Source organism: Lynx canadensis, chromosome B4, assembly GCF_007474595.2.
Source record: "Lynx canadensis isolate LIC74 chromosome B4, mLynCan4.pri.v2, whole genome shotgun sequence".
NCBI lineage: Eukaryota > Metazoa > Chordata > Mammalia > Carnivora > Felidae > Lynx > Lynx canadensis.
Genome location: NC_044309.1, coordinates 131,507,479 through 131,525,795, shown reverse-complemented (window position 1 = coordinate 131,525,795; position 18,317 = coordinate 131,507,479). Strand labels below are relative to the sequence as shown.

The 18,317-nt window shown below is 39.3% G+C and overlaps 1 protein-coding gene across 1 annotated transcript in view; it reads left to right on the top strand.

The window, feature by feature from the left end:
* DMC1 (DNA meiotic recombinase 1) overlaps window positions 1-16,822 on the top strand; it is a 41,659-nt gene extending 24,837 nt beyond the window's left edge. The window contains exons 13-14 of the mRNA XM_030320631.1: window positions 9,340-9,456; window positions 16,228-16,822. Coding sequence (XP_030176491.1) covers window positions 9,340-9,456; window positions 16,228-16,297 — 187 coding nt within the window. The 3' untranslated portion in view covers window positions 16,298-16,822. The remainder of the gene's footprint in view (window positions 1-9,339; window positions 9,457-16,227) is intronic.
* Window positions 16,823-18,317: the final 1,495 nt, after the last annotated feature.

Here is an 18,317-nt window from a genome sequence, read left to right as displayed (position 1 = left end):
CAAACTTCACTATAATTAGTATATTCTGAAGTATGTTAAATTATAACAATGTAAATTAAATGCATGCCTTCATATAAAGCACATAAGTTGCCACAACTCAATCAAAAACAACAACAACAACAGTACAGTTTTAAACTAAAGGATCTCAAATGCTATTAGAAAACCTCCAATAAAGAAAATCTTTGTTTCTCAGTGTTGAAGAACTCCAAGCTGCAGCTCGCCTGGGACCTGTCAGAGAAATAGCACTATAATTGGTATGAGTCCCCAAGTATACTGACAATAATTGAGGCTTATATCCCATGCATTATACTTGATGGCACATCGTATTAAAAAGGAACAAAATTATAGAGGCAAGGAGCTGCTGTATCATACAGCAGAGCGTTAGCTCCTAGACGAGGCTTACAGATACAGATTTTAGAACTAGAATGATCCAGCTGATGAGGGCTTGGAGATAAAAAGTGAAGGTATCAGCCTGCAAAGCCCCATACCAGGGCAAATAATAGGAGCAACAAATAAGACCATGATGTTGCCACCTACTTCATTTGTGTATTTGTTTTGCTAAGACAAGAAGTCATCTTAGAACATTTGTGGTCTTGTAAATGTGCAGTCAGTTTATTCTCTAGGGGTGTCACTCACTGATTCGACATCATTTGCATAAATTAAGAGGCAATATGGTTAAAGAGGAAATATTAAGCCAAGTCCACTAGCCTGGTGACCATGAGCAAGTCATTTAAACTATTTGAACTTCAGGGGTGCCTGGCTGTCTCAGAAGAACATTCCACTCTTGGTCTTGGGGTTGTGAGTTTGAGCCCTATGTTGAGTGTAGAGATTACTTAAATAAAACAAACAAACAAACAAACAAACAAATAAATAAATAAATAATAAAAATAAACTATTTGAATTCCATTAAGGGATTAAGAGAACTTTTATTTATTGATTGCTCACCATGTGCCAGATGCTTTTATGCATCATCTTACATAATTCTCATATCAACCCAGCAAACCTCAGGCTCCCTAGGCCTCCCTGTTCTTTCTATGAAGCAAATCTCAGAATAGTGCTATGTGTCCCCCTAGCTCAAAACCCAGAATTCCATCTTCAAACTTTTGAAAAAAATGTAGATTTTTCTGCATACTTTATGAGAAAATGGTGGGAGTGGGGGGAATTACTTAACAAAACTTCTTAAACATAACCCTTTTAAAAAGCCATCTTTTCTTGGGGCACCTGGCTGGCTCAGTCAATGGAGCATGACTCTTGATCTTGAGGTTGTGAGTTTGAGCCCCATGTTGGGTGGTGTAGAGATTACTTAAAAATAAAATCTTCTAGGGGAGCCTGGGTGGCTCAGTCAGTTGAGGGTCTGACCTCAGCTCAGGTCATGATCTCACAATTTGTGAGTTTGAGCCCCACACCAGACTCCGTGATAAATAAACGAACATTAAAAAATATTAAAAATAAAATCTTTTAAAGTTTTGGGGGCACCTGGGTGACTCAATCAGTTAAGCATCCAATTTTGGTTCAGGTCATGGTCTCATGGTTTGTGAGTTTGAGCCCCATGTCAGATGAGCTTGAGCCCTGCTTTGGGGTTCTTTCTCTCTCTCTTTCTCTCTCTCTCTCTCTCTTTCTTTCTCTGCTTGCTCACTCACACTCTCTACCTCTCTCAAAAAAAAAAAAAAAAAAAAAATCTTTGGGATGCCCGGGTGGCTCAGTCGGTTAAGTGTCCGACTCTGGATTTCAGGGTCATGAGATCAAGGTCATGAGATCAAGCCAATGGGATTCTCTCTCTCTCTCTGCCTCTCCCCTGCTTGCTGATGCTTTCTCTCTTTCTCTCTGAAAACAAATAAATAAACATTTAAAAAAATCTTTTCTCTTTCCCACAAATTCTTCTCTTTTTGCAGTACTCTTCTTTCCATATCTTCCCTTAATCTCAAAGGATCCTCCTCATTCTTGGGTATGTTCACTCAGCCTTTCTCTCCTCAGTAGACCCCTTCTCAGAAATTCCATCCAAAAGCTTCCCCTTTAGCAAGTACCAGGAGTTCCAGCTGTCCCTCAGGGACAGTACCAACTTGCCCTTGCACAGACCCCTGAAGGTCTCCACTCCAACCAGTATTTGAGGTCGATACTATTATTATTCCTAATTTGTAAAGGAGGAAATAGAGGCTCAGAGTATCTACTTGCCCAATCATACAGTTTAAAAATGGGAGCTGGGGGTGCCTGGGTGGCTTAGTCAGTTAAGCATCTGACTCTTGATTTTGGCTCAGGTCATGACCTCACAGTTTGTGAGACTGAGCCCCACGTAGACCTCTGTACTGTCAGTGCAGAACCTGCTAGGGATTCTCTCTCTCCTTCTCTGTCTGCCCCTTCCCTGTGTGCGCACGCCCTCTCTAAATAAATAAAACCTGGAGCCAGGATTTGAACCCAGGTTCAAATCAAATGTTTGATTTTCAAATCTTTGATTTCAAAGCTGATGCTCTTTTAGTCTCACTGCACTACCCTCCCCATGCTAGTCCTAGGAAAATGTAACCTGCCCTACCATCACCACAATCTTGTACTTCATGACCCCAGCACCCTGGTTTGAAGTTGGGAGGTCAGTCTCTTCTGGGCCTTACCCTCAACAATGTAATACACCGTGTCTGTTCAACCAGATGGGGATAAATGACACAATCTCTCTTGGCCTCTCTTCATACCCACCCCTCTCTCTTCCTCCCACTCATCATATTCTCCCATCCCCTGAGAAAAGGAGGAAAGAAGAGAAGAAAATATGAAAGAAAGGGAAATAAGAATAGGCTAAAGGAGGGATGTGGGTGGTTTTCTGAAGCTGTTTTTACTGGATCAGAAATAGAAGTAAATTAAAGCCTTCTCAAAGGATGCGGAATTCTATACCTTGTCGTACTTAACTTCAGTCCTTAGTTATAACTGCTAGAATACTCAGGAAGTTCAAAGAAACTTTAAGAAAAGTTTCTTGGTTTACATGTCATTGAAAGAGTGACTGTTTTAACTGAATCATTTAATTAAATAATTAAGTTACCATTTATTTGGTATCTCTCATGTGCCGAGATTAGTATAACGGTAGAGCTAATGTTCATAAGTGACCTGACACAGCTCCTGGCATGTAGTAGGCTTTCAATGAGTTATATTAAATATATCTCGAGAGGCGCCTGAGTTGCTCAGTCGGTTGAGCGTCCGACTACGGCTCAGGTCGTGATCTCGTGGTTTGTGAGTTCGAGCCCCGCGTCAGGCTCTGTGCTGACAGCTCAGAGCCTGGAGCCTGCTTGGGATTCTGTGTCTCCGTCTCTCTCTGCCCCTCCCCTGCTCACACTCTGTCTCTCAATAATAAATAAACACTTAAAAAATTTTATACATATATATATATATATATGTATATATATATATACACATATATATCTTGAAACCCCATGGTAGCCCTAAGAGGTAAAGCCTTTTTGTTCCCATTTTACAGTTAAAGAAACCAAAGTTCATAAAGCTAAGTAACTAGCCCATGGTTACACTGACGATATGTGTTTGAGTCAGGATTAGGAAAACAGATGATTGTAGCCACTGGTCTAATGCCTTACAGATACCCTGTATTCTTACAGATACCCTACCAGTTAGATACTTTTACTACCCCCCAACCCCTTTCAAAATGAAGAAACAGACACTTACAATGCTTAAACTTGAACCTGGTCTAACTCCGAAGCTCATATATCACACAGTACATCAGGGCCTTATATGCTTGGGGAGAGGCTGGCGAGCTGTTATTTGAGAAACTTTGCAGGGATGTATCCATTACCCTGGTGAATTGACCAGAGTTCAGAGCCCTCAGCCTTATAGGCAGAGATTTAATTGGGTTGCCTACTGAGAACCAATCCATTTCTCAGGGGCAGACTCACAAGCTCAGGAGGCTCCGTGAAAGATCAGAGGGCCAATGAAAAATGTAACTACATTTGAGGTTCTTAGAACCAGTGCATTCTCTCCTTGTAGGCAGACCTCTGTAGGAATTCAAATTTTAATCCAAAGTTATTTACTAAATATGGAATTGAAGCAAAAGGAAATCACTGGATAAGTTAAGAAGGGCATCTGCCACATAGTAAGGATTCGATAAATCTTCGCTGTTATTATTATAACTAATAGCCATTGACATCAGAGGAGAGAGAAACCATGAATCCCTTAAACTTACATGAAAAGTTTGGGTGTGTACACATGTGCATTTTTCTGGGGAAGAGTCTATATCTCTTAATAAATTAACAAAGTGTCAGTGACCTATAAGAAAAGTTAAGAGCATAAATTCTATGCAAAATTCTATACAGAATCCTGAACACCTTGATGGATGTAAAATTCAAGTAAAATTTGACTTGGCTTGGTATTCTCCCAGAGCTAAGGCTGTTATGGTATGTTGAAATCTATTTGAATGACATATAACCTCTTAGTTTATGAATCACTTTTGAGGACATTTTTCTTCCCATAATATCTTTGCTATATGTTTTCTTAGTACTTTTGCATATTCTGTAATTTATTTCCCCACTTAGTTCATTCCAAATCATCTCCCTTTGGAGATAATATTCTTAACATTCAGGCTTCTCACCTACAGTAATCAGTAATAAGCAGTAGTACCTATTCTCTTTTGTGCATAAGATACCACATTGGTAGGGGTGCCTGGGTGGCTCAGTCGGTTAAGCGGCCAACTTCGGCTCAGGTCATGATCTCACACTCCGTGAGTTCGAGCTCCGCGTCGGGCTCTGTGCTGACAGCTCAGAGCCTGGAGCCTGTTTCGGTTTCTGTGCCTCCTTCTCTCTCTGACCCTCCCCTGTTCATGCTCTGTCTCTGTCTCAAAAATAAATAAACATTAAAAAAATTTAAAAAAAAGATACCATATTGGTAACAGCAAACAATAATTTGCTAAGAAAACAACATGGCTATCCATCTAAATGCTCCACCTTTCTGTTCTTTAAATTATCTGTCATGGGGTGGTGTTGGATTACTTCCATTAGAGCAAAATTCTGTCTCCTTTTACATTTACCTTTCTGTCAGAACACCTTTCAAAATTTCCTTGAATTATAACTTCTTTGAAGGTGTGTCACAAAATCTGTATCCGGAAAGATCTAAACCAGGGATGCCCAAACTGTCCTCCTCTCCGTTCATTCAACAGTATTTATTCAGTGCCTTTTACATTATTGGCACTTTCCTAGGCACTGGAATGACAAAGATGAATAAGGATTTGGAGTATGGTAGGGGACTGAGACCCATGGATTTAAAATTCCAACGTACTATTCTTTGAAAGGAATGTGTGGTGGCATGAAAGCACAGACAAGGCAGGCTCTACTCTGTTTCAGAGAATCAGGCAAGGTTTCCAAGAAGGGCTGACACTTGGTGGGTAAGTGGGTAAATGAACAAACACAGTGGGAAAGGGGCTTTTGTTTACAGGGAAGTATGTGTGTAAAGGCATCAAGGTGTGAGAGGACTTGGAATAAGAAAAAAGAAAAGTTGGAGAGGGAAGTAGGAAGGATGACTACAATCGTAGGTAAGTATGTAAATGGCAGATAGGAAGAAGGGAAAGTTGAGGCAGTTTCTTCCTGAGAGCATTCATTTTTTTGTTACAAAGAAGCAGGCATTGTTATCCAAGATGAAGGGACAAGAATGGACAAGGGGGCTTAAGGACACCAACCATGCTCATATAGGAGAACTACTAAGCAGTACTGAGAGACCATCTGTGAGAAGCAGTAACCATAGCTGTTGAAACCTGTCCTCACCCATTTAGCTTTACTCTCCTTGTCTCCCCTTGACAGAAATTTCTAATTGGTCTAACTTGTGGAAGCACTAATCTTTCTATCATCCAATATTCTTGATATTTTTTGTAACTTCCATGTCTTATGTTAAAAAAAAAATTTTTTTTATTTTTTTAACGTTTATTTTTGGGAGACAGAGCGTGAGCAAGCGAGGGGCAGAGAGAGAGGGGGAGACACAGAATCCAAAGCAGGCTCTAGGCTCTGAGCTATCAGCACAGAGCCCAATGTGGGGCTCAAACTCACGAACCGTGAGATCACGACCTGAGCCACCCAGACACCCCTCAAAAATGTTTTTGAGGACCCACTGTGTAGGTGCTTGCTACAAACTTAAATCCAGTTTTGTCTGCCCTTAAGGAGCTTAGTGACAGGTAATAGAAGAGAGATTGAGGGGGAATATAATAGGTGAATAATAATAGCACTAAGGGCACAACATGAAAAGTGCATTAGGGAAGTGTAAATATAGTATTTGCAAGTTCGGAGGGCACACACCTGTTTGATATCATCAGTACCTGACGCAGCCTATCTGTATAGAACATAGGATTCTTTTAAGACCTTGAAGAACCACTGATAATGTAGGATGACCTGGACAATTTAATTCCATTAAAAAAGAGTGGTATCTATCTGTAAGCATTATACAGGCAACTCACCTCCAGCTATTTTATCCATCTGAGATCATTTTATTGCTTTCTACCCCTTCAGCTGCCTTGCAGAAAGCAACCTAACCTTCTGACTTTTTTTAAAGTTTTTATTTATATTCCATTAATTAACATACTGTGTAATACTAGTTTCAGGTGTAGAATTTAGTGACTCAACAGTTCATACAGCTCCCAGTGCTCATCACTCCTTAATCCCCATCACCTATTTAATCCATCCCCCTCCCCTTCCCTCTTGTAGCCATCAGTTTGTTATTTAAATCTTTTTTTTTTTTTTAAGGTTATTTATTTTGGCAGAGAGAGAGCATGAGCAGGGGAGGGGCAGAGAGAGAGAATCCCAAGCAGGCTCCACACTGTCAGCACAGAGCCCCACACAGGGCCCGAACCGACGAACCGACAAACTGTGAGATCGTGACCTGAGCTGAAATCAAGAGTCAGACTGGGCCACCCAGGCACTCCCATCAGTTTGCTTGCTATAGTTAAGAGTCTGTTTCTTGGTTTACTTGTCTTTTTCCCCCATTTGCTCATTTGTTTCTTAAATTCCACATATGAGTGATCATATGCTTTTGGCTTTCTCTGACTAACTTATTTTGCTTAGCATAACACTCTCTAGCTCCCTCGACATTGTTGCAAATGGCACTACTGGGTATTTACCTAGAGGATACAAAAATACTACATAGAAGGAAGACATGCGCCCTGATTTTTATAGCATTGACAACAGCCGAATTATGGAAAGAGCTCAAATGTCCACTAACTGATGAATGGGTAAAGCGGATGTGGTATATAGCTTTCTGACTTTTCTTTTAAGTTTATTTATTTTGAGAGCAATAGAGACAGAGCAAGTGGAGGAGGGGCAGAGAGAGAAGAAGAAGAATCTCAAGCAGGCTCCACACCAGCACAGAGCCTGGTGCAGGGCCTGAACTCACAAACTGTGAGATCATGACCTGAGCTGAAACCAAGAGTCAGCCGCTTAACCAGCTGAGCCACCCAGGTACCCCAAGCCTTCTGACTTAACTGCTGTCAGTCTCAACTTTCTGGCTGCTGCTTTCTTGATAGTGGTTCACTTCAAAATGAACGATCTGTGTTTGTTCCAACATTGGACCTACTGAATCTTAACCAATCCTAACAGCCCCAGCCAGGGATCTTCCGGTCCTAACCCCCGAAACCATTTAATCGAGCAGCAGTTTATAATAGCAGATTCCTTTCCCAAAGAGCTTCTTATCCTCACTACCCTACAATCTATTTAACCTCATGCCAGTCAGCCACATCCTTAATACACCATGCTCATGCTTCGAGTAACTAGAATTCTCAACACCTTCGTGGAACAAGCAGAATTTAAAATGACTTGTAACCATATTCTCCCAAAGCTGAGGTTAGTATGCTATGTCACAGTTTATTTTGATCAAGTATAACCTGTTAGTTTATATTCAGTTCCCCTTCTTGATGATTTCAAAGCCTAGGTTTTCTTCTGCGTCAGCTGGGAAGATTATGTGGGTTTTTTTTTTTCTCCTCCATTCTGTTGATATGGTATGTTACACTGATGATTTTCCTATGTCGAACCACTCTTGTATTCCTAAGGCATATCCTACTTGTTCATGATGTAGAATCCTTCTAATATGCTGCTGGATTTGGTTTGCTAGTGTTTTAGTAAGGATTTTTGCACTTGGTTTTTGTAAAGGGTCCACTATTAGGGTTATTAAGAACCTTTCGCTTCTTGCCAAGGAAGTGTTAGTCCCCTAGTGAGTAGATCTCTCATGGTGAGCATCAATAATATTTGTAACTACCTTGAAATCATATATTTTTTTAATCCATATGATCAAATGTAGTAAAAACTCATCTGTTCTTTTTTTTTTTTTTTTAATTTTTTTTTTCAACGTTTATTTATTTTTGGGACAGAGAGAGACAGAGCATGAACAGGGGAGGGGCAGAGAGAGAGGGAGACACAGAATCGGAAACAGGCTCCAGGCTCTGAGCCATCAGCCCAGAGCCTGACGCGGGGCTCAAACTCACAGACCGCGAGATCGTGACCTGGCTGGAGTCGGACGCTTAACCGACTGCGCCACCCAGGCGCCCCAAAACTCATCTGTTCTGCAACTTATTTTAGAAGAATAAACTTTAGGCTTAAGTAATAAAGACACAGATATTTCCAAGATTATTCTCACTGAAAATTCATAATGAGCACAACATCGAAGGCTTCCAACATACAGTTAATGACTAAGAAGGAAGTTCTCAATCTGCTCTCATTTACATCATGTCCTCATAGGGATAACTGGGTATTTTTTATTCATTAGACTAGAATAGTGCTTGGGACATAGTAGGCCATTAATAAATATTTCTGATAAGTGAATGAATAAGTTCAATCTTTGTATTTTATAAAGAAGAAAAATCACTTACCCCCAAGAATTATCCTAAGACAGTGAATAATGTTTTATTTGTGTTTTGTCCTTTTAAAAAATTAAAACATAAACAGTTCATCATAGGACTCTCAAAAGCCTGAAGTGGATGGCAATGGGGTACATAGCAGCTCCAAACCCTACCCCACTCTATAGTTAACAAATGAGCCTCTGCTTGCTTAGAACACACACCAATCCCATCCCTTGCTGTTCTCCACAGAAAAATTCCCTCCTTATTGCAGATTTTACTGTATATAGTCCATATGATAAAACCTGAAAAGGTGTAGGGACACCTGCATGGCTCAGTCTGTTAAGTGTCTGACTTCGGCTCAGGTCATGATCTCACAGTTCATGAGTTCGAGCCCCTTATCAGGCTCCACACTGACAGTGCAGAGCCTGCTTGGGATTCTCTCTCTCTTTCCCTTTCTCTCTCTGCCACTCCCCCACTTGTGCTCTGTCTCTCAAAATAAACAAATAAACTTAAAAAAAATCCTGAAAAGGTGTTTATTAATTCAGTTTTCAGGCAGACCCCAAAAAACCCATCGGGGGACACATTCTGGCTCATGCTTCAACAACAAGAATAAGCTTAAGAAAAGGAAGAGGAGAACTGAGAATTGCCAAGATTTATGACAGGTAAATATTTTCTTTTCTTTCCTTTTTTTTTTGTTTTTGTTTTTTTGTTTTTTTGTTTGTTTTTTTTTTTTTTGAGAGAGAGAGAGCACAAGCTGGGGAGGGGCAGAGAGAGGGAAAGAGAAATCCCAAGCAGCCTTCCTGCTGTCAGTGCAGAGCCAGATGTGAGGCTCCATCTCACAAACCATGAGGTCATGACCTGAGCTGAAACCAAGAGTCAGACACTTAACTGAGCCACCCAGGCGCCCAATATTTTCTTATTTTTAATCAGATTCTTGGGCATATGACATTAAATAGAATTGCCTCTCCTAAGGGGCTGTAATTATGCCACTGGCAGATACTACATGCTTGAATTTCCTTCTCAGAAAGTATTCAATTCATTGTGACGTCCCTACTATGGACTAGGTTCTAGGGATTCAGAGATTCTGTTGACACATAGACTTGGTCCCTGGCCTCCCAAAGTTACAGTAAACCTAGATAATGAAAGAATCAATTCCAACCAAATTGTGTCCGTGCAGGGAAAGCACAGAGTATGATAGAGATATATTATTCTCCTTTCTTCTGCCAGGTTTTGTTTTGTTTTTAGGTTTCAGTTTAAACATCCCTTCCTCAGGGAATCTTTCCCTAACCCTTACAGTCTAGGCTGTACCCTTTACTGTACTATATATTCTTTTGTGGTACTTTACGTATTTAATGAAAAATTATAAACAATAAATTTTTTTTTAATTTTTTTTTTAACGTTTATTTATTTTTGAGACAGAGAGAGAACGTGAACAGGGGAGGGTCAGAGAAAGAGGGAGACACAGAATCTGAAACAGGCTCCAGACTCTGAGCTGTCAGCACAGAGCCCGACGTGGGGCTCGAACCCACAGACTGTGAGATCATGACCTGAGCCGAAGTTGGTCGCTCAACCGACTGAGCCACCCAGGCGCCCCAAACAATAAGTTTTTACAGAGAGACATACTACATACCAGCTATTTGAGGTTCTGGGGATAGAACAATGACTGAAACAAAAAGATAAGGCCCTACCATCATAGAGCTTATATTCCATTGGTAATGATTTATATAATATATCTCATCCTTGCTAGACAGCAAATTCCCCGAGGATAGAGACACGATTCTCTTGCTCACTGCTGGATTCCATCAGTGCCTGAGATGTAATACGTGTGCAGTATTTGTGACTGATTTATTAGCCAACCCTGAGCAACAAGGCGAAGATTTGTAATAACTCTACCCAAAGGAGGAAAAATCAGCAAAAGGAAATCACATGAGCTCTTAATCTGGTTTTTGCCATGTGTCACGGTACTTATTATGAGCTGTCATCGAATAAACATTAAATAATCAGTTCTCCCATTTATCTGATTTTTATTTAGACTATTTTTTCATGACCCGTCCCTATAAGCTATAATATACAAATTCTGTTTTATGAAGCTTCAGCAATCTAAATGTTCTTTATTGAATTAAATAGGTAGTAGGATTTTTCCATCTTTTCACAGATATAAATTTCTTGGTCTGCATCTTAGACAGATTGCTGTGCTTAGAACTTTCCCTAAACACTTTTCACTCTGAATTACATCAGCTGGCTACATGTACCTCTCCCTCACAATAGGAACTGAGTCTGGTTCACCAATGTCCCCAGCACCTAACATGGTATGTGGCACATAGTAGGAACTCAATTACTATTTGTTGAATTAACAAATGAATGAACTCCATCTATATGTTCAATCATTTGCATATTTTATCAGATCCTCCCTATTTGTAGGAACAAGTAACTCCTGCAGTTCTACAGTCTTGAGAGAATACTAGGGTTCTGCATACTCAATAAAGGGTAATTAAAGTTATCATAGAGGTTAGTAATGTCAAATTTCCATAAATTTGAATAAAAACACCAAAACTAGATCAGAGCTTAAAATGTCAAAACTTAATTTGCTATGCAGCTTGTCCTCCCTTCTTTCTGGTCCCTAAAGATTTCCCACAAAGAATTCTTGACTTTAAAGGAAACTTTTTGGTTGAGAAGTTGATGATGCTAATAATAATGGTAGCTAATACCCATTGAGTGGCTGCCAAGTCCTGGGCTTTGCACCAAGTGCTTTATATATATATATATATATTTCATCACTTATAACAACAGCCCTAAGAGATGGAGGTCATTATCCATAGTTTCCACATGAGGAAACAGGTAACCATTGCCTCTCTACAGTCCATTTCATTTTTTTAAACTCTATTCATTTTGAGAGAGAGAGAGAGCACAAGCAAGGGAGGGGAAGAGAGAGAGAATCCCAAGCAGGCTCCCAACTGTCAGTGCAGAGTCCGATGCGGGCCTCAAACCCATGAACTGTGAGATCATGGCCTGAGCCGAAATCAAGAGTCAGACGCTTGAATGACTGAGCCACCCAGGCACCCCTACAGTCTATTTTAAACATAGAAGCCAGAGTGAACCTTTGTAAAATTAAGTCAGATCATATCTGTCCTCTGCTTTAAACCCTCCACTGGCTCCCCATTTTAACTCACAATAAAAGCTCAAGTCTCTGCAGTGGTTTACAGAGAGCTATGTAAATATCCCTATCCTGTTTCCCCTGTTCTCCCCCTTCTCACAGCACTGCAACCCGAGAGGGCACTTTGCTGTTAGAAACATGCCAGGCACACTTCTACTTTAGGGGCCTTGCACTTAGTGTTATCCCTGCCTGGAATACTCTTTCCCCACATAGCCCTCATTCTGGTAACCAGTCTCTCCTCCTTCAAGTCTTTGATCAAATGTTACCTTCTCCACAATACCTGTCTAGATCTCCCTATTTAAAATCGCAACTCCTCCCAGTTCCCACACTTCTGTCTCCCTCACCCAGCTCTATTTTTTTCTTTCCCCATAACACTCATCATCTTTGAACATATTACATAATGTATTTATTATGTTCGTTATTTATTACCCATTTCTTCTTCTTGCCAAATATAAGTTCCACAGGGCAGGAATCTTTGTCTATTTTTTTCACTTCTAGATCTCAAGTGCCTACAATAAGGATATAGCAGGTCCTCAATAAATATTTTCTTAATGAGTAAATGAATGGACTCCCCCGAAATCAATCAATAAAGATTGGAATCAGGATTAGAATCTGTGCTGTCTGAATCTAGGGCTGACACCTTTATTTATTTCTTTTTCTTTTTTTTTTTTTAAGTTTATTTATTTTGAGAAAGAGAGAGAGCATGCATGAGCAGGGGAAGGGCAGAGAGACAGGGGGAGAGAGAGAATCCCAAGCAGGCTCCATGCTGTCAGCATTGAGCCTGACATGGGGCTCAAACTCACAGAATATGAGATTATGAAATCAAGAGTCAGACACCCAGCTAACTAAGCCACCCAGGCACCCCTAAGGCCGACACTTTTAATCTTACACCATTTTTTAATTTGTTGAAGATGATCTATTTAGGACAGTCATAGCTAGTCCCATGGCCTCAACTACTACTTTATACAGATGTAGTAGAAAGGCATTTCCTGTTCAGAAAAAAAACACAAAATTCTCAAGGAATTGAACAGAAAGGGGTTATCAGAAGAATTCTCAGATGTACAGGAGTGACTACAAAAAGGGACTCAGTTCTTTCCGTAGGATGTCACTATAGTTATTGCTCCCATAAGTAACTATTGCTGGCCCCCAAGTATACATTATTCTCCCTTTAAAGCTTTTGAATCAAGAAAAACCCCATTTATTTTATTCTACTTAGCATATCTGAGGTCAGTGGACAGTAGAAACAAAGAATCCCGCTGAATTCAAAGGAAAAACAAATTTTAAATAATTACCAAAAATTGAAAAGGTACCCAAATGGTCAAGTTTTTGAAGTAATTTTTTTTTCTGTTTCTAGAACAGAATAAAAAAATCACCAGTTCAACTTTGTAGATAGCTTGCGAGGCTTCCCTCTTTCTCATCTCCTTATCTTCCTGCCATTTGTAAGTGGCCAGCTGAGTATTTGCCATCAAACATTCTTTTCTGATTCTGTTCAGGCCTTTTTAGCAGCTGTAGTTTTAGCTTAGCAAGCCTTATTTATAGCCCATTTGCTATCCTCAGGGGAACCCCCCCCCTGCTATTTCCTAAGGGAAGTAACCTGACCCTTAGGGTGCTCAGAGTGTATAGCCTAATCTCTACCCCTCTAACAAAACAAAACAGAACAAAACAAAACAAAAAACAAAAACCAACTTTGAGAGGTATTTTAGTCTAGTGGTTAAGAACATGACCTTTGGGGGCGTGGGTTAAGCGTCTTGCTCTTGATTTCAGCTCAGGTCACGATCTCACGGTTCGTGAGTTCAAGCCCCACATCAGGTTCTGCCCTGACAACACAGAGCCTGCATTGGATTCTCTCTCTGTCTCTCTCTCTGCCCCTCTGCCACTTGTTCTCTCTCTCTCTCTCAAAAAAAAAAAAAAAAAAAAAAAAAAAGAACATGAGCTTTGGAGTCAAATACTTTAGTCTCTAATCTGGCATCATCATGTACCAGCAGTGTGCCCCCTGGTTACTTCTCTCTGAACCTCAATCTTCTCTGTAAAATGTGGATAATAATACATACCCAAGGGTTCTCATAAGATTTAAGTAAAATAATATAAAGGAGCCTGTAGTAAATTAGTAAATACTTAATAAATGAAAGCTATTAATATTACTAAACAGTCACCACAACTTGGATATAATAACAGCACAAAGTAGCAGTAGGCTCTTTCTCTTGTGATCAGTGATTTTCAAATTTTTATTTCTTGTTTATTAACCTTTTACTCAAGCTTTAGATATTCACTTCCAACTGCTTACAGAACTCCTCTACAGGAGTATCCCACAGGTACTTTAAACAGAACATATCTAACGCTAACTTCTTAGTCTTCTCTTTCTTATCTACAAAACAAGTATCTCCATTCCAATTTTTTATTCATGCTATTCCCTCTACTTGGAATACCACCCAATTCTGCCTCAAAAACCTCTTCAGAGGCTTATCTATGAGGCCTTCCCTAATCAACCTAGTTGGGATAATGCCTCCTCTCTTCAGAGTTCTATAATATATATATTGACTTTATGAAATTTACCTTACTTTGCATATCTGTCATTTGTCATAGTTCCACCTGTTAGACTTTTTTTTTTCTTTTTTTTTTTTTTTTTTTGAGAGAGAGAGAGGGCACAAGTGAGCAAGGGAGAGAGAGAAAAGCAGGGTTTGTGCTCACCCAAAGCAGGGCTCAAACTCACTCATCCCAAAGCGGGGCTCATGCTCATGAACTGTGAGATCGTGACCTGAGACAAATTCTCATGCTTAACTGACTGAGCCACCCAGGCGCCCCTCACCTGGTAGACTGTCTATTTTTGTGAAATCTGTAAGATCTAGTATATAATAAGGTATGATTTTCATAAGCTTAAAAACATTACTTTTTTGCAAGTAAATATAAAACATATGTCAAAGTCTTGTTTCAACTCCTTAATTGATGAAGACATTGATTCAAAGGATAATTTGACAGAGATTTATGTAGTCAATCAAAGGAGTGATGAAATAAATTTGCAAATAGATGGAAAACTGGTTAGTATCCTACAAGGTGATAAATTATAACATTTGAAGTTGTCTTTTCTACTGGAGGGAAATCAGTTGCTTCTCTACACAATGGTTCCAGTGCTATAGCCTGGCATCATTTGCATTACCCCCAGACAAAACTCATCTCCATTGCTATCATTTTTCTACAAATTAACCTTGACCCCTACAGTGTTGTAGAATAAATTAAAAGGTAAAATTTTAAAGACCATACAATCACATACAAATATGAAATGTCAAAGATTTTATTTAACTCATTAATTAATGCAGGAACCAATACAATTTTATAACCAGATCAAAGAAAAAATCAAATGAGCACACATATGGAGCCAAATGAGGAATGCTGACATGAATTATAAATTGATCAAAAGCAGGTCAGTATCCACAGGACAATAATCCATTGTATTCCTCCTCATACAATTTACATTTCTATGGACAAGAATAATTTGTATTACTCTTGGTTACCTACAATTTACAGAGTTGTAAATAGCTCAAAGACAATGGAAGGCAGAGTCCTCACAGAACTGGGGAACTGGGAAGGGTGTCCTGGGCAACCTATTTTTCTTTTCTTTTCTTTTTTCTTTTTTTTAATGTTTATTTTTGAGAGAGAAAGAGAAAGTGAGAGAGGGACAGAGTGTGAGTGGAGGAGGGGCAGAGAGAGAGGGAGACACAGAATCCAAAGCAGGCTCCAGGCTGTGAGCTCTGAGCTGTCTTCACAGAGCCTGACGTGGGGCTCAAATCCATGGACCGCAAGATCATGACCTGAGCCCAAGTCAGACAGACGCTCAGTTGACTGAGCCACCCAGGCACCCCAACCTATTTTTCCACTGAAGGCCCTCAGTAATCTTTCAGTTTGCTTCAAAGCCTTTCACAATTTTCCCCTGCGTTAGTTTAGTCAGTAGAAATGTGCACATCCCTTTCAAATCGGGGCTCCTAAAGGTCTGCTACACAATGCCTGAGAGTATACTAAAAGAACCCCCTAGTTATTCCTTCTGCCTATTTCCAAGTTTGGGGTAATTTTCCTTGATATTCAGAACCTTGCAAATGGAAGTTGTTCAGTAAGTGTGAGAGTTGATAATACTTGTGGGTAAATTTCTGTAGTCCACATTTAGCTCTAGCAACTCTGAAATGTCTCTGGAGACTCAGACTGATAGGAGTGTGATGCTTGTGACATGAATATGGTATTTATAGAAATGGAGCTTTTTATAAACTTCTGTTCCCTTGTATTCTGTTAGCCCCGAGATGCCTGAAAATGAAGCCACCTTCGCAATAACTGCTGGAGGAATTGGGGATGCCAAGGAGTAGGTGGCGAATTGATGCAAATTGCTTCTTAGTGCTTATTAGGAGCTAAAGAAATGGCAAAGCAGTCTCAAATTTCAGGTCTCGAAGTAAGAGTTTGTTTTTTTCATGTGTTATTGTTAAAGGAAAGTCAGCAAAAGAAATTTAAATGTTACATTTACGCTAAAAGTTTCTGATGTGTAATAACTATACATTGAATGTCAATTCAGGAATATATATGAACTATTGAAATATATATAAACCTATTGAAAACTAGAAGGGATAACTGATCCCCTCACTTTAGTGTCCAAATGAGACACTAAACAGATGGAAAACCTGAGTTCGAAAATGTCCCATTCCCTCTTGAACACTTAACAGAGATAGATACACTTCCAAAGGAGGGAACCATTTAAGGAAGGAATGTTTACAGGACACACAAAAAAGTTTTTGTTGTATTTACAGCATTAAATTGTATATTCACCTTTAGCAACAGAAAAGAAATATTAAACTAAATTTTAAACCATTTGACTTTTTGACAAGTTGAAATTACTTTTAAAAAACGTGTTTTTTAAATTTTTTATTTTTTACAAACATTTTTTATTGGGAAGATAAAGAGGAAGGTAACTAGGAACTTTATAGTTCGGGATAATCAATAGTGCATGAGTTTTATATTTTAAGTTTGGGGTAGAGAATTCAAAATATTAAAAAGATAATATTAAAGTTAATTTCATGTAAAATTTCCGAGTACTAATTTTAGAAATGTACAAAAAATATTGTTTTTCTGTGACACAAAAATAAAATGTAGTTTTCAAAATGAATGTATGATTAAAAGTATTTAAAAATTAAAATACTAGCAATATTTACAATGACAATCTTTATTGACCACAAAAAGATTTCATAGCTTATGTTGCATCACCTCATATCATAGCTTATTTCATAGCTTATGTTTCATCACTTCATATCACTTCATATGAAAATACAAGTATTGAAAGTACCATTTGTTACAAAAGGTATTTGATTATCCATTGTCATTCACTCACCAATGCTTGGAGCTAAAAGATGTACAAGGAAAGTATGATTCCTGTCCTCAAAGAATGTGAACACTAGTTAAGATACTAGTGTTAAAATACTAATAGTTGTGAAAGAATGAGAGAGAGCGAGTGATTATATAATTAATCAGTAGTGTGGTCTTGGATTATAGGATTGCAAAAATGGGAGAGGAAAGGTTAAGCTGTGGGACAGCATGTGCAAAGGCAGAGAAGCTGGGATTTGGAAACAGAGACCAGCCTGACAAGCAGAAATTGTTCAGAGTGGTGTACTGGGAAATAAGAGCTTTTTTTTTTTTTTTTTTTTTTTTTTTTTTTACTTTTTTTAAACCACAGAAGCTGCTTCTCTGAATAAGCAGAGACAGTCATCTAGGAGCAGATTTTCTGTATTCAGCAAAGTCAAATGTCTTCTTTTGGTATACAAATATAAATGCATACTTTTGTCCTGGGGAAGGGAAGATTTTGTTACTTGATAAAAAATGAATAACAACTAAAGATACCACGGTTTATGGAGCCCTGGAGGGGAATGGACTAATTTATGTAGAAGCCCAGAGCCTTTTTGGTAGGAAAGGAAATAAAAGTCCCAAGATTGGAAATTCAGAAAAATTTTCTGGGTTAAACTGAGTAACCCCCTCACCAGTGAGAATTTACCAAGAGGTGGGTAGTGGGTTTGGAAACCAGGGCTTAATACAAGAAAGAGCCTATATAGTTCTTTTTTTTTTTTTTTTTTTTTAATTTTTTTTTTTCAACGTTTATTTATTTTTGGGACAGAGAGAGACAGAGCATGAACGGGGGAGGGGCAGAGAGAGAGGGAGACACAGAATCAGAAACAGGCTCTAGGCTCCGAGCCATCAGCCCAGAGCCCGACGCGGGGCTCGAACTCACGGACCGCGAGATCGTGACCTGGCTGAAGTCGGATGCTTAACCGACTGCGCCACCCAGGCGCCCCAAGCCTATATAGTTCTGTGGAGAGGCTAGTTTTAATATGGCATGTAGCTAAA